The 14,851-nt window shown below is 36.4% G+C and overlaps 1 protein-coding gene across 1 annotated transcript in view; it reads right to left on the minus strand.

Annotated features, from left to right (window-relative positions):
- NOL4 (nucleolar protein 4) overlaps positions 1-14,851 on the minus strand; it is a 197,183-nt gene that overhangs the window by 33,155 nt on the left and 149,177 nt on the right. The window contains exons 8-9 of the mRNA XM_067290429.1: positions 14,508-14,699; positions 2,747-2,860 (exon numbers count right to left, since the gene is read on the minus strand). Coding sequence (XP_067146530.1) covers positions 2,747-2,860; positions 14,508-14,699 — 306 coding nt within the window. The remainder of the gene's footprint in view (positions 1-2,746; positions 2,861-14,507; positions 14,700-14,851) is intronic.

The raw sequence follows: 14,851 nt of genomic DNA on the forward strand, positions 1-14,851 counted from the left end.
TCTGTAAATGTACATATTCTATAACTTAAACATATATACACATTTTATGGGTAATATTCTGAAAAGCTGGTGGTAGGGAGGCAAATTACACCTTGCTTTGAGACAGATTGATTCATTCGGAGAAGAAAAGGCAGACCTTCACTGTGCTGCGTGCAAGAATAAAGCAGCTTTAATTCACTGCTTCCATTCAGCTTTGAAGGGAAGGGCTGAATGAGTGCTCTTACAGATCCTCTTAAGAACCTGCTTTCCAGGACTATCTAATGATTGTCCTCCATTAGAAGGTCTCTTGATGTAATTTATGAAGTGGTAATTTTCATTATCCAAACCCTATTTCCCCTTTCTTCCTGCCAAATTTCCACTGAACGGTCCTTAAAGCCTGAATCCACCCTATAGGTGTAATGCCCAATTTTGGAAATTTATGTTTACAAAGGAAAAGGCTTTTTATTTATTTATTTGTTTGAAGCTGCTGAACAGTTAAAACAAACAAAAAAAGGGGGTGCAGGTTGAACTAAACTTTCCTGATCTCATTTTGTTTAAGAAAAAATTCCATTCAAAATATTTGATTTTGGATACGTGTAAGAAAAGTGAAGGAAATCTCAAAGTAAATAAAAGGGAAAAAATAGGAGGAGGAGAAGGATAGGGTCCTTTTACCTTTGAGGCACTTGCCCAGGATGTGAGGACACAGGTCCAGTTCCCATCTCAGCCTAAGCACTGAGCACAGTAGTGTGTGTTAAATACTCCACTCGGAAATATTCTGGAGTGCTTTGTTTTCAATCTACTTGGTTAGTGTTATGTACTTGGAATAAATAATTAACTTTTCAATAGAACTGGGACTAGAACCAAGGTTTTCTGCTTCTCTAGTGACTGTCCTAACCGTTCACCTGCAGGGTAAATTTCTTACTATCAGTTTTATGAAGCTACCAACACTCTCTCCCGTAATTTTTTTCCAGACAAAACTATTCAGAAAATCTCTCCTGAATTCACAAATACTTTTGCAGACACCACAGGTACATCATCCAGTTAATTTACTATTTGCTGAATGAAATGGCTGATGCTATTTGCAGCCATCTCCACAGTGTTCCTAGCACTCTCTGCCAAAAAGGAGGGAGCTGAAAGAAGCAGAACCTAACACATTATTTTCATAGTCAAATTTGCTACTTTAACTTGACCTTTGTAATTAAGGCGATCGGTATGGAGCGATTCTGTCTACAGATTTTGAATTTTGTAATGAACAGTGAAGAAACTCCTCCTCCCTCAATGATAAATGTTACTGAATCCTTCAGTGATAGTAACACCGCAAATAAAAAATCCTATTAATACTCTTTTTGGCTTCTGTCTAAGCTTTTAAAATGTTTTTGTTTCAATTGTTCTCTGGCTCTCTGGAGAATATTATGAGTTTCCTGTTAAAATCACTCTAAAATTCTGCCTCACCCTGTCTGGACCAAGGAATTAAGTCATTATTTTTGTGATTACTGAGGACAAGTTAGTTTCCAGCCAGCGCAATGAAAGTAACTGACGTTAGTACAAGTCTTTCCAGTTCTCCTTGGGCTAAGCACATTGCCATAGTAGCTTTTTTTTTTTTTTTTTTTTCAATTGTTACTGACAAATCAGAAAACAAATGACAGAATAAACCTGCACAATCTGAATGGCTACTACTTCTAAACTAAGTCATACTTAACATTAGAGTGCTTTGATGTCCCATGTAATTTGTAAACCTTAAGGCACATGTACAACATTAATGAAAATATAAAAAATTATAACAGCAAAAAGCCACAGCAATATCCACTCTCAGCCCCTAATCTATCAATATTATAAGGGTAAAAGTAAGAATCCTTTATTCAACTAGGTCAGGACCTGAAAGTCGTCAATGGACTATGTATAAAAGGAAAATACTTTTTAAACACTGAATTCCATGAAAAAGTTCATCTACCATGACAGAGGCAGATTTCGATACAACTGAGATATTACTAGGATTTGTCTTGGTGATAATCTTCAAGAGAAATAAAGCATAAATGTCTTTGCAGTAAAAATGTCATACATTCACTATATCCTTGGAAAAACTGAATAATCAAAGCCTGAATCAAGCAACCAATTTGATTTTAAAAAATTGAAAGAAAATATGCAGTTCTCAGCAAGTTAATAATAATGAAATCCTAACACATAATATAATAGGTAAATAATCACATAAAAAAAAATAAATGTTGATTTGAACTTTAAAAACTCATTACTAAGTCAATTGACAGCAATTTGGTTTATATCATAATAACTTTTCTGTTTCAGGCAAATAGGTATTTTCAGAAACTTACTCAATTTCACCTTATATTTACAAATCCATACAAAAATGTGAATGAGAATATGTGCACACATAAACACACTGACTCAAATATATATTCATTAATTCTGTTATTTATTTAAATTATACATGCTGTATGCTGTATTTCTTATAATACTAGTATGCAGATTACACACTATGCCTTCAAATGCTATAACTCTTAATAAACATACAGCTTTATCCAGCTGGACTTCATTAATACACTAGCCTCTCTCATACAGCTTATGTAAATATATACAAAGGCACACTTGTGTATTCATTTAAACAGCTACAGATTTTGTATTTTAATTGTTCTTGCTAACAAGAAATGTATAAGGGACTGCACCACCCTTCTGCATGTCATCCTATGTAAATGAGTCTAACTCCAGAGCATTTATAAATAAGGATGTGGTAGACCCCCAAACAACACAGTACCTGCTGTCTATCCAACCGCATCCTTTTTGCAGCATTTCTGCTTTCACTCTCACAGGCGGAAGCCAGGATACTCTCTGCAACTGCTGAAGTAAGGTGTGAGGGAATAGGTCGTGACTATGAGAGAAAAAAGAAACACAGAAATTATTTCTAGGATAATCCACGATATCCTTAGCAAAGCACACAACACTGTCACCTAGGCTGGAAAGTCCGCTCATTGAAATGTAGTTTATACCAACAAAACAGGGAAATGGAACTTGTAAAGATGAAAAATGAAACTAGTTAGATGTTAAAGCTGCAGCTGATCCATAGATCCATCAGAAGCCCTTTCCCCCCACAGCTCTATTGTCCGGTGTATTTAGTCTGGCTCATTAAGCTGTATTTTGAACAGACACTGGCATATTCTCTGCGTTCCAGCAGCACCCTGGCCGTCTGATTCTTGTTAAGAAAACTGAAAAGCTTTTTATCCTGTATAGCATGTGACAGAGATGAGTAGTGTTTTTTTATAGTCATAAAAAAAACAAAAACAAAAACCCCAAGTGATAGGGTTGAAACATCACTCAAAACATAACAGATTGTCAGAACATTTCAGTGCAGTCTCAATCTGTAGTATATGAATATTTGCATTCCATACTGCAGCATGACTGATGTGATTAAAATGACTTTTTTTAAAAATAATCTGTTTTTCTTTTGATAATGCCAGCCTTCCAACAATGCAGATATTTTATGGTTCAACTAGATATGGCTTATTTTTCTGAAACAAAGCCTCCCATTCCTAATTTCACAGCTTTTACATATTTTAGGTCAAAGGTGCGATGAATCACAAAAAACAAGAGAATACTAAAATCTTTTTAGCTTCACTGATGGTTATGAATTCCAGTATGATCTTTGCTACCAACTCAGTAAGGAGAGCATTTACACACTTTTTTGTCCTAATTACATGCAAAATAATATCACAGAAAGACGAAGATCATGATAAAACCAGTCTTCCTCATTAATATACAAAGATATATCTGAACTATCAAGAAAATAAAGAAAAAGTGGGTAATACCATAGATACTGTTGCAATTTGTTGGACCAGGTTCTAAACTTCCATAGTTTTTCAAAGCTTCATTGAAGTCAAAAGAACTGTGTAAATTATACCATCTTTTGTAGAGGTCCACCTTTTTATTCCCAATACCATAAATATGAACCTGCTATGAAAAGTTGCTGAGCTTTGGAAGCAAATTTTAAATTAATTCCATTCAGTATTTAGACAACTTTAGAACAATTCATTATATTAACTCAACTGATTGTATGCTACAAAATGTGCAATCAATTTAGTATCTCATGCTGTACTTCCTCTAGTACATGGGACCACAGTCTGTCCCTGACAGAAGCTCAGCCAGCCTTTAGAAGTGGACAGGGATTTATAGTTCTCCATCTCCAGCGCAGTAGGCTTAATTCTCCCCATTCCAACAAGAGTGATCCCTCTAGCATCAGTGTAATAATAGTGTAAGAAAGACAGATGGGGGCTGCAATAGTACAATAAAATATGACATTTGGATTGATTTGACAGAATAAACAAGCTATTGAACTTGTTTACAGTTTGCACAACAATATATTCCCATGCATTTCTGACAAAAGTCAAATTAGTCTAAGACATGAGGGACACTGATGTTAAACTCTGGGGTCATGGATTACAGAAGTTAATATTGCAATACAAGCAGATGCCTTCCTCAGAGCTCCAGAGAAGCATATAAGCCCTTCAGGGAGATTTTCCTGACAAACCATTACGTCAACTATTTTCATTCCTTAGAATGTGCATGTTACTCCGTATACTACATTACTTCACCACTTAGCCACGCTAGAGATTCTCTCCGTATTAGGTGGACAAGTATCACTATAGATGCCATCGTTTTACTTTATGTTCAAGGTACCTTTATTATGTTGGCTGCATGGAAGTCTCTATTCAGTGTGGTGCTCTAGCGGTGGCTACACAATGACATTCTTGAAAAATGGTGAGCAAACACCTGGCTAATTCCTCCTGGTCAGATCTGTAATTAGCGTTATAACCATATACATCAATGGATTTTTAGAAGATGATGTATGGGCCAAAAAATTAATGTTCTTAAGAAAAAGTATAATGAACCCAAGTTTCCCCAGATTATATGTTTATGAGAGGTAATAGGTTTACTGAGGTGTTTATTAAAGAAAAAAAAATCACCATCAAAATCAAGCAGTTACATGCTTTTCTCTAACAAGGAGTGCAGTGGTTACGTCCACCATTAAAACATAGCATACAAAAGTTAGTATCTGCAGAACTGAGGAAATCTCCAGGTAAAGGACTGTACTCCTCCTGACATATGTGTCAACCTGTAATTTCTCTCACTCTTCACTGCAGCTGGCTGTTGATATGTTCATGTCAAGAACTATCTAGAGAAAACCTGAGGGAGAATGTAATGAATGCATGGCTGAGTCATCTGGGGAATAAATCCTATAACAAAGCACAGAAGAATCATCTGACTCAGGTTCCGGTTCTGCCAACTTAACTCAGGTAGAGCACTACTCTGGCACTGATTGAGAAGACAAACATGGTCCTCTGTCACTGATAGTAGAGCTGTTAAAAAGAAGGTTTTTCTGTTCTGTGAAATGTCGTATCTGTGAAATGTCAAAAAGAACAATTTTGAAATGCCTTGCCTAAGAGGAAAAAACAGGCTTTGAAATAATCACAATTTTTTTTTTAATTTCTAAATAAACTGAATTCATGGCCCTGTCTTCTAAGCTCAGGGGCCCCTTCTGGTTTAGCTTAACTTCTTCATCTTCTATGCTTTGATTACACATGACCTCTCCAATGACTACAGCTTAAAATCATCTGCATAACAAGCCCAAGTGCCCCAGTCCTTGCTGAATTCCTAACATGTCTAAACACCTAATCCGAGGGTGAGACACAGAGAACTTGGAAAACATGGCCAAGGCACCACCACTCAGTAAATTCAGCTTTCAGGCTCAGTTCTGCAGGAGGGAGCTGCAGTCTTGAGAATCTCAGCGAAGCCAGTGTTTTCTAGGTTCCCAGGCTCCTGTCTGCAGAGATGGGTGCTGGTTCCCATGCGTTTGGGACTATAAGAGGAAATATGGGAGCCAAGGAGTCCTTATTTCCAAGGGTGCCCAGGTTCTCACAGACCCCCTAGAACCACAACCCATCCACTGGACTAGCAGGAAACCAGGTTTCATTTTACTGGAGTTTTGGAAAACCTTTGACAAACTAACATTTCTTAAAGGAAAGAAAAGCATCAGCAGAAAATTCCTGACCCACTTTAACTGGCAGAACATGCCTAGTGTTGTTTGATACAATACATTCACAGCCCCAGTTTAATATTTCTTTCACTTCATATTGCTGTAAATCAGGCAATAACTGTACTGGAATTACCCATGTGTAAAACAACAGAAAAGAACCAAGCCTCTAATCTTTAGTCTATCAAAACAAGGGACTTGCATGGCAAAATTAGAAAGCAGGATAACATTGTTTCCAAATGACAAAAATGAAACATTGAAAACAATTTTATAGTAACTAAGATGAACAGATGAATAAAACTTAGGAGAATCTTAAAACCAGCTTAATACAGACTTTTAGAGAAGACTATATTCCTCTGTCCATCACACAGCAGCAGCACACAAATTTTCTGGTATTTACTTGGAAACCAATACTGCCTGTGACTGAACTAAAACAGTAGCAACATTTTAAATACACACTGTTCTTTGGTTTTGTTCATCACTTTGGATGACACCCAATTAATTTTCAGCCTCCAACATATTGTAGGGGGAGAGCATTTTGACAAAAGACGTAAGGGCAACCTGCTAGATTTCATGTACATACAGATGCATCTGCTTTTACTATCTTTTGAAATGACCGACAACCGGGAGCTGGTTGAAATTCCCTCAGTAGCCTGTGGGAAATGACCAACCGCTTCCAGTCCTCTTGTATTTGAAACTGTAGTTCAAGGCAATTTACACCTGATTCTTGAAACCACTACAGAGCCTTACGGTGACAATGATGAGGACAAAGCAACAGGCACACATACTATTTGACAGGAATTTTTGCATAGTTTTAAGCAAAATCATTTTTTGGCAAACTACTATGAAAACGATCACTTTCTACACTCAGTCCCTTGTCTCTTTTTGTAGAAAATGTACAAAATATTGGCAGATATCTTTTTGCAGATCTCTTCATGAAAAATCAAATTAGCTGATACACCTTTGTAGTCAAATTACTGTTTGTCTGCTTTAAAGAACACTAAAGTTAATGAAGATCCTTCAATGACTTCGGTGGTCTTTAGATCTGGTTCTCAGTAATCAAAGCATCTTACAACAAGCCTTGCTGGAGTGATGGTATAGTCCTGCAAGGTATTTTATTTTTTTAGTAGATGAAATCAGAAATCCTTGGCCCAGATTCCCTGAAAATTAGCTATATTAGTATAATCTCTGATTCCTTAACATAAGAGAGTAGCATTTTTAATACATAATACAATACCCTCACAAGTGAGGTACCTTTACTGTATTTTCACGGGAAACATAAAATACCCCTTTCGCTATGTACACACAATTCCTGTACTTCTATATGGAATCTAAAAACCTGTTGCATTATAATTTCAGTTGTACATTTTTGGTATAAATCTCCGAATTAGAGATATAACCACGGACATAACGCACACATATTTTAGTCTAAACCACTAGGAGCAGTATATTCACGAGAAAGAAGTTTGCAATACTACTGTATATGCTGTACTTTTCCTGTGGTTAGAGAACAGTTGTCTCTAAAGTTACTATCTCAGCATTTTCTTTGAGGTCCAATATTTGCTTATAACATAAATAAAAGCCAAAGTTTTCATACAGAAATTTGGTCTAGATGCTCTGACATATACCACACAGGTCTGAGTCTATTCTGAAAAAACACAGCTATTATGGCAGATGATGGGCACACATACACACCTGCTAAAATATCGAACTTTATATCCTGACATTTGTGCATAAATACTCCCCTGTAGTTTAGGCCAATTAACATTGAAAAGGAGAATCTTTCAGTATATGATTGTTGCAAGCACATAAACATGCAAGTTACTTTCTTTTTTTCATAGAAACTCCAAAATAAATGAATGAATGAGGACATACTTTAACTATTACCCAAACATGAAAACATACATAACATTTTTCGTATGAAAATATCCAGAGTGTTTTACACAGAAGGGTATGCATTATCTTCAGATGAGAATTTTTACCCAGTGTAATGCAGATAATTGACACAGAACTGTCCTACGTTGCACAGTTACAAAGAATTCTGAAGTGTTTCTTTCTGAAGCACTTCTGCAGAACATAGGATATGCAAAACCAATAGGTTTGTCTGAGAATTTTAAATTAACAGACTGAAGTACAGTACTGCATTCTATTGGATGTAGTTTTATTATTTAGTATAAAATAGTGAAATATGAACAACTCCACTAGCATTTTAATGCTTGCAGCACTGTGTTTCAAACTGGGCTTGATTATTTTGCTCGGTCTCGCAATTTGCAATGAAGCTGTGATAAATACTCAATTCTAACACTTATCAAGGAATAGGAAGAAAAAAATAGAAATATTTTCCTAAAAAGCAGAAGCGGCTTTTTTTAATATTCTGTGAAGTTCATAACACTTTTTTTCAGTTTTCAACTTTTAAGTACATTTAATTGAAATATTGCATATTGCACCTTGATTATGACAGCACCTAAACAAAATAGCCATATTCCTGTCTACATGTTATGCAAGTGACACATTCCAACTGAGCAGCGCTCTCCTGCTGTTGTGGTGCCTACCTAAGGGGCTAAGTCCTGGAGGTCCACCTATTCAAGTGAACAGTTTTAATGAGGCTGCTGAAAATTTTAAATGATTTATGTGACCAAAAGAAGCAGGATCCATCTAATGTGACCTTATCCATCTAACACCTATGTATTTTACCTAAACTAGGCACCTAGCCTCCTTTTTTAAGTCATTGGAGAAGAGATATCTCCAGAAGTTGATTCATAACATAGCTGGGGATGCAGCATTCTCTGGCTGGGGTTACCAAACTGCTTCACCGATTGTTGAGGGAGCCCAGGTCACCCCATTTCTCTAGCTCCTTAACACTTAGCTAGCAAAATTAGGTGAGATTCTCTTTACCTCAAGTATATCTGGTATTTCAGAGTGAAGTGGAAGGGAGTGATTAGAATCGCAGGGCTGGACTAACTCCTCCTGAGTTAGGTGAGGATTGGATTGGGCACCCTGACAGCAAACGGTTCTCTAGCAAACTCCAGCAGACCAGGAAAACTGAGTCTGATTTAACATTATTTCCTGTTTCTCCTAAGCAAATACACCAAACTGGCTCTGCCACTCTGTTATGCTGCTGGCACAAACCAGCTAATTAAGTAACACTGTAGCAGAAGTCTTAGTCTAAGTTAGAATCCCAGTATAAGAAAAAATGAAATATTTACCACTTTTTCTGACCTTGAGCTTACAAGTAATCATGTGATCATGATCCATTTACCCCACATTTTTATTTTTGTTCATAAAGACGGGGGGGGGGGGTTATAAATCAGTACCTACTGCCATTTTTTGGAGGGGGTTGTTTTTCTTCCACTTTCCATGAAAATTACAAAAAATGTCAAATTGCACTCCTGTCCTTTTCTCTCTCATAGAATATGAAAGACCAATTAATATCAGGTTGCCAGATATTTTCCAGTTTTTAGTTTTCATCTTATTGCCAGATATCTTGCCTTTTCCCAAAACTAACTTCTTCACATTTTCTAAAGTTGCTGGAAAAAGTACAACTTCTTCTGCCACTCACTTTTCAAAAATTGCCTCACACTTGCACAAGTTATTAAAAAGCAAAAGGTGTTCAAAACATTTAAAATACAGTTCTGAAAAATCACATCAGTATTTATTTTACTGTTCTGTGGAAAAAAAAATTCAGATGCTTTAGAAGAAATGTTTCTAGAATTTTTTTAAGGAGATGTGAGTCCTAACAGAAAAAGTCAAATTTTGTCAGAGAATAATTTTCCCCTTTTTTAACCAGCTGTACTCATCAGACTTCATAAACTAACAAGTGTCTAACAAGGGTTAGATGCTTAAAAATGAACAGTTTGGGGTATAGTACAGAACAACAGTTCTATTTGCATTTGTAGATCTTCACGTAACTGTTTTTGTAATGATTTTCTTAATGTTTCCCAGCTAATTAATCAAGATTAGGGATGCATCCCTGCACCCACAGGCCCTCATGTTCCTGAAAATGCTTATGACCTTTCTAACCATAAAAGGCCCAGAGAACTGAAAATCTGAGTGGCTGCAAGGGCAGCTGGCCTATTCAGCACTAAATTCAGTAAATCATGAAAGCTTCCTCTATCTAAAGCTAAAACTGAAAAATGGAGGTTAGAGATCTATCCTGAAACATCTTAATGAGGCAGATTTCAGAAAATACATCACCATCTGAAAACCAGCCCCCATAAAAGTTATTCAGTTTGGTATCAAAAAATGGAGGCGCTCCAACTCACCAGACACTTTTAAAACATCTTGATCATCATGTGCACAGTTGCAAATCATTAAAACACCTCTTACAGACAATTTGCACAAGCAAAACACAGAAGTAGTGAAAGACATGGAGCTTCTTTATTTGCTATTGATAACGCTGTTGTGTGGGAATGGGATAGAAGAAGCTGGGATGAACATCACTGGGATCTAACTGGGGGACTGTCTTTAAGAGTAGCAAGAACCCTTTCTTCTTTTCTGGACGATACAGCCAAACTCGTCTTCAGACAATGAAAGCCATTTATGACTGGCCTTTTCTCTCTAATTTATAGCAACATTTTGCTCTTTGATATTATTTGTTTTACAGTAATGCCTAGGAAGGAGGGTTTCCTCTTGTTTGAACAAAGGGAAGAATCTTTGTGTTAATGAGCTTTTTAGTTTAAGTCCTTGCTCTTGCATTGGGATGCACATGAAAAAAAGGGCATGTCTGTGCAAAAGATACTGTAAAGTACAGTTTCAAACCAAGTTCAGCAAGTGAGATTGATGATAGGAGATCAGGAAGATGGGAGGAGGCAGAAAGGAGTGAGCAAATGTAATTATTAGGCTAATTCACACCATTTGATCATTTCTAACATCTAAAATTTTCTGGACTGTAACTAAGTAAATAGATATCACACATCCTCAGAAGTTTTCTTCTATCTTTTCCATTAGCCATTTCCTATAGGTACATAGACAGAGACAAGTCTAAAGGAGTGATTTTCAAATGATTAGAGAAATAGATCATTTGACCATTTCAGGAAGAAAATTCCTCTTGTATGGAATATACAGATCAAAAAACAGATCAAAAGGTATATAAAGGAATTCTCATTAACATCAGTCCTTGGGAGACAGGCAATAATATTATTTTCCTTTGGCTTATGGGCTTATGAAGAGAAAAAGAAAAAATTTCTTTAAGCATGTCTTAAAGTTCACAAAGTGCTACAGCATAGCACAGGTGAGAGTACAACCTAGAAAGCCCATCTGAAAGCCAATGATTTCAGGACTAAACAAACTTCCTTCCACTTGAAAAAACCTGAGGAAGAAAACAGAACTTAGTACGAGAAAGTTCTCAAACAGACTATAAGCAAGAGAAAATGGGAGGAAAAAAAACATTTTTACAATTGATGAGAAAAACTTTGACATTGCCTTGTTAAGGGATATGCTTGTGTCAGAAGCAAAATGAAAGCAGCACAATCACAAGCTGAATAATCAAATGAGTAAAACTTTCCCAATGCAGAAAGGGGACTTCTCGAAGGAATATTTGTAACAAGAAGCTATGCCAGCTGCCTTGGAGTCCCCGGACTGCCAGCTGTCATAAGTAGAACCAAGATAACTATCTATAAGCAGTCTCTTAAAAACAGGATATTAATACTAAGAAACACATTAACTAACAATATGAACACTTGGGAACCTGAAACTTTACTACTGCCTCAGAGCTACAACTAGCCTGCTAAACAGCAACAAGTGTCATCTGGTTTACAGATGGCAAATAACTGACAGAAGCAGGCTTCAGGCATGCTTTTCAACTTTACCATGTAGTCTCACACTAATTAAACTCAGTGTTTACATTTTCTCTTAACTTTACAACGTGATGCTGTAAGATAGCTGCACTGTTCCACACATAGTCTGAATTTTCATATGCCACATAAGAGATTATTCTCTTTTCTCTTGAAACTCAAATGCTCAAAATGCAGCATTCTTGCTCTGAACAAAATGAAAAAGTTATGTTCAATATATCTATAGTAAAGGCATCTCCTGTGGATATTATTATCTGACATCCTATTTAATATAACAATGGTAGCGCTATCGTTCCTGAGGAAATCATTATCTTGTTTTGCTGTATTTGAGGGTAGCACCTGATTCAAATCAACACCAACATGTCCTCTCATGATTGTTTTGAACAAGTGTTATTATCCAAAGTGATTCTTTTCCACCATCAAAATGGTAAGCACATTAAAGTAATCATACAGTCAAGTGCCTCTGTCCAAGGTAGCACTTTTAAAAACTGCTTATAATCACGAGGTACTGATAAAGTAATTCAGAAATCAGAACATAATTAAAAAGAACAAATGGGTATGTGTTCCATTTCAGAATTACCTGAATTCAGGTCATAAAGACAGAACACCACTTATTCTCTCAGAAAGTGAATGGGAGCTCTTCCAGGTGCTTTGGATAGTCTTTGGCTCATGCTCCCACCTGCGAGCAGGGAAGCAGGACACATTTCCCTCCTGCCCATGAGGGCTGCAGTCTTTGGCAGGAGAGCCAATGCCCTGTCACTTTCATTCATGGTCAGCAAAGTCAATATTTTGGTGAGCAATTTTTTGCTTAAAAAGCAATAAATCCCACCATAAACTGTAATGGAACATTATAAAAGCAGAGAATATTTCTGAACTACAAAAATTGCCTATTTGAATCACATTCCTGGTAATCTTTGTGCCTTTTCCCCTGCAGGAATAAATTTGATCCTGCAACCTTTATTCAAATGAATATGTGAATAATCTGCTGAAGTCAAGCCAACCTAGCTGTTACAGGTCAGGCTGTAAGCCCCTTATTTATACTGAAAAGCAGTTGTGCAAGTCTTTCAGATGACAAAAACGAGCCAGTTTACATAAGTGCTCACCAGTGTGAATAATGACAATAATGAGGCCATAAATTGGAACAGTGAGGAGATCTGCTAGCATTGGCTAATTGTGTAAGTATTTTCAATGAAAGTACAGCAAAATAAAAATATTTGGCACAGTGATGGCTGAACTTGACATTGCTTACTTATTTTCAGCCAGAGTGAGTAGATGTAACTTAATGCTACTTACTGAAAATATTGACTTTCTGGTTTTTCTGCTTTTGCTTTGGAAGGCTATACAATCTGACATGTACACCACCAGTCAATCTTTGGCACTTTTATCCGTACAGATGTCCTTTATTCTACCTGTCTCTTTTCATCTATGTTTCCATTGTTCAGAAACAGCATTAACCCACGCTTCAAATAATAAAACCATGCAGTCAGTTAGGTTCATGAACACACACAAAAATTTAGCTTCTGTCTCTGCTTTTTGTGTTATCTGATAGTAGTCTTACTCTACAGATAAGCCTGATATTTTGCTCTTACAACTGTCAACTAACATCTTAAAACCAACATATGGACTTCATAAATATCCTGTAGAAACTGCAGGAAACACAGAGAGAGAGAGGGAGAGAAACAGTAAAATTCAGTCATCCCCAATAATTTTTTTTATGTAATCAATGGATTTGCAGATGATTTGTTAAAATAAAAATGGTATGTTTAATCACTAAATGACGTCTATTTGTAATGATGAGGTGATTTTATTGTCATCTAAAGACTAGAGAGATAGATATGATACATCAAACATAATATAAGTTGCTACTTAGTTTCCTGTGATTTTCCTGGGTTTTGGAAATATAAAAGTTATTTAGAGATTCTTAAGTTGCCAGTCTGTGTGAACAGGTATTCTTTACACACTCTTGGGCTATTGGGTCATATTAAAATATTAATGTCTGAAAACACTGCCATTTGTATACCAATATAGTTTTCATGGTCTTTGGTTCAATTACAGTTAACAATCCATTGGGATGGTAGAAATGTAAACTTGAAGGTACTGATGTTTTAAAGCCCTATGTAGATGTGCAAAACACATTAAACCAACAAGATTTCAAAAGGATAACTTTTACTGATTGTTAATAGACTAAAATATGCAAGAAAACAATCAAAACCTTAAACTATTGCTAATGAAATGTTTCTACACTGGCCATTTGCTTGGGTCTAGCACTTCCCTAATGGGATCTACTTTATACAGAGCTCACAGAAAGCCAGTTAGCAGAAGAATTTTAAAGAAAAATCTATCTTACTGCAAGACTTTGCCAGGCAAAAATCTTCTCTAACCATAACCTAAAGAAGAAAATATATCGCTACATATGCCTTAAATTAGTTTCTTTCCTCATGCTTTATTCTTCTTTTCCTTTGGATTCATACTAGTTTATCTCGTGAACTATAGCATCTCAAAGCATTTTTAAACCAGTGAACAAAGGGAATAAATTCAGGAAGAATGAAGGAAGAAAAAAGAAACCTCTGACCTCATATTACCAAAACAAACAAACAAACAAACAAAAAAAAGACACTAAGATGAAAACAAAATAGTGCCATGGATTTACATATGGGGTTTTGATGGAAACTAGGGCTGGGTTTTAAATCAAAACTCACCATCTCAAAACCACTTCTTTTCATCCGCCTGCAGGACTTGAGGTAAGTACGTATGCGTTTTCTGGCACGCTCTTGATACTCAGGGAATTGTCGCCTGCATGAGTCAATGATAGCCTGGATCTTTTCTTTGGGCTGCTTAGAGATTGGGACCATTCGGTCCAAGTTTTCATCTACAAACAGCCTGACAAACATCTGTTGGCAAGAGGGAGACAGAGGAGACGGGTTTGGAGGGCTGCTCTCTTCTCTTCCTAGCTTCCTGTCTTGATTACTGAGAGGAAGACACTTTTTCTATCCACTGAAGAGCTTTGTAATGGGAAGCCAGAAATATTAAGCAAACAATTCTT

Source organism: Apteryx mantelli, chromosome 2, assembly GCF_036417845.1.
Source record: "Apteryx mantelli isolate bAptMan1 chromosome 2, bAptMan1.hap1, whole genome shotgun sequence".
Lineage (NCBI taxonomy): Eukaryota > Metazoa > Chordata > Aves > Apterygiformes > Apterygidae > Apteryx > Apteryx mantelli.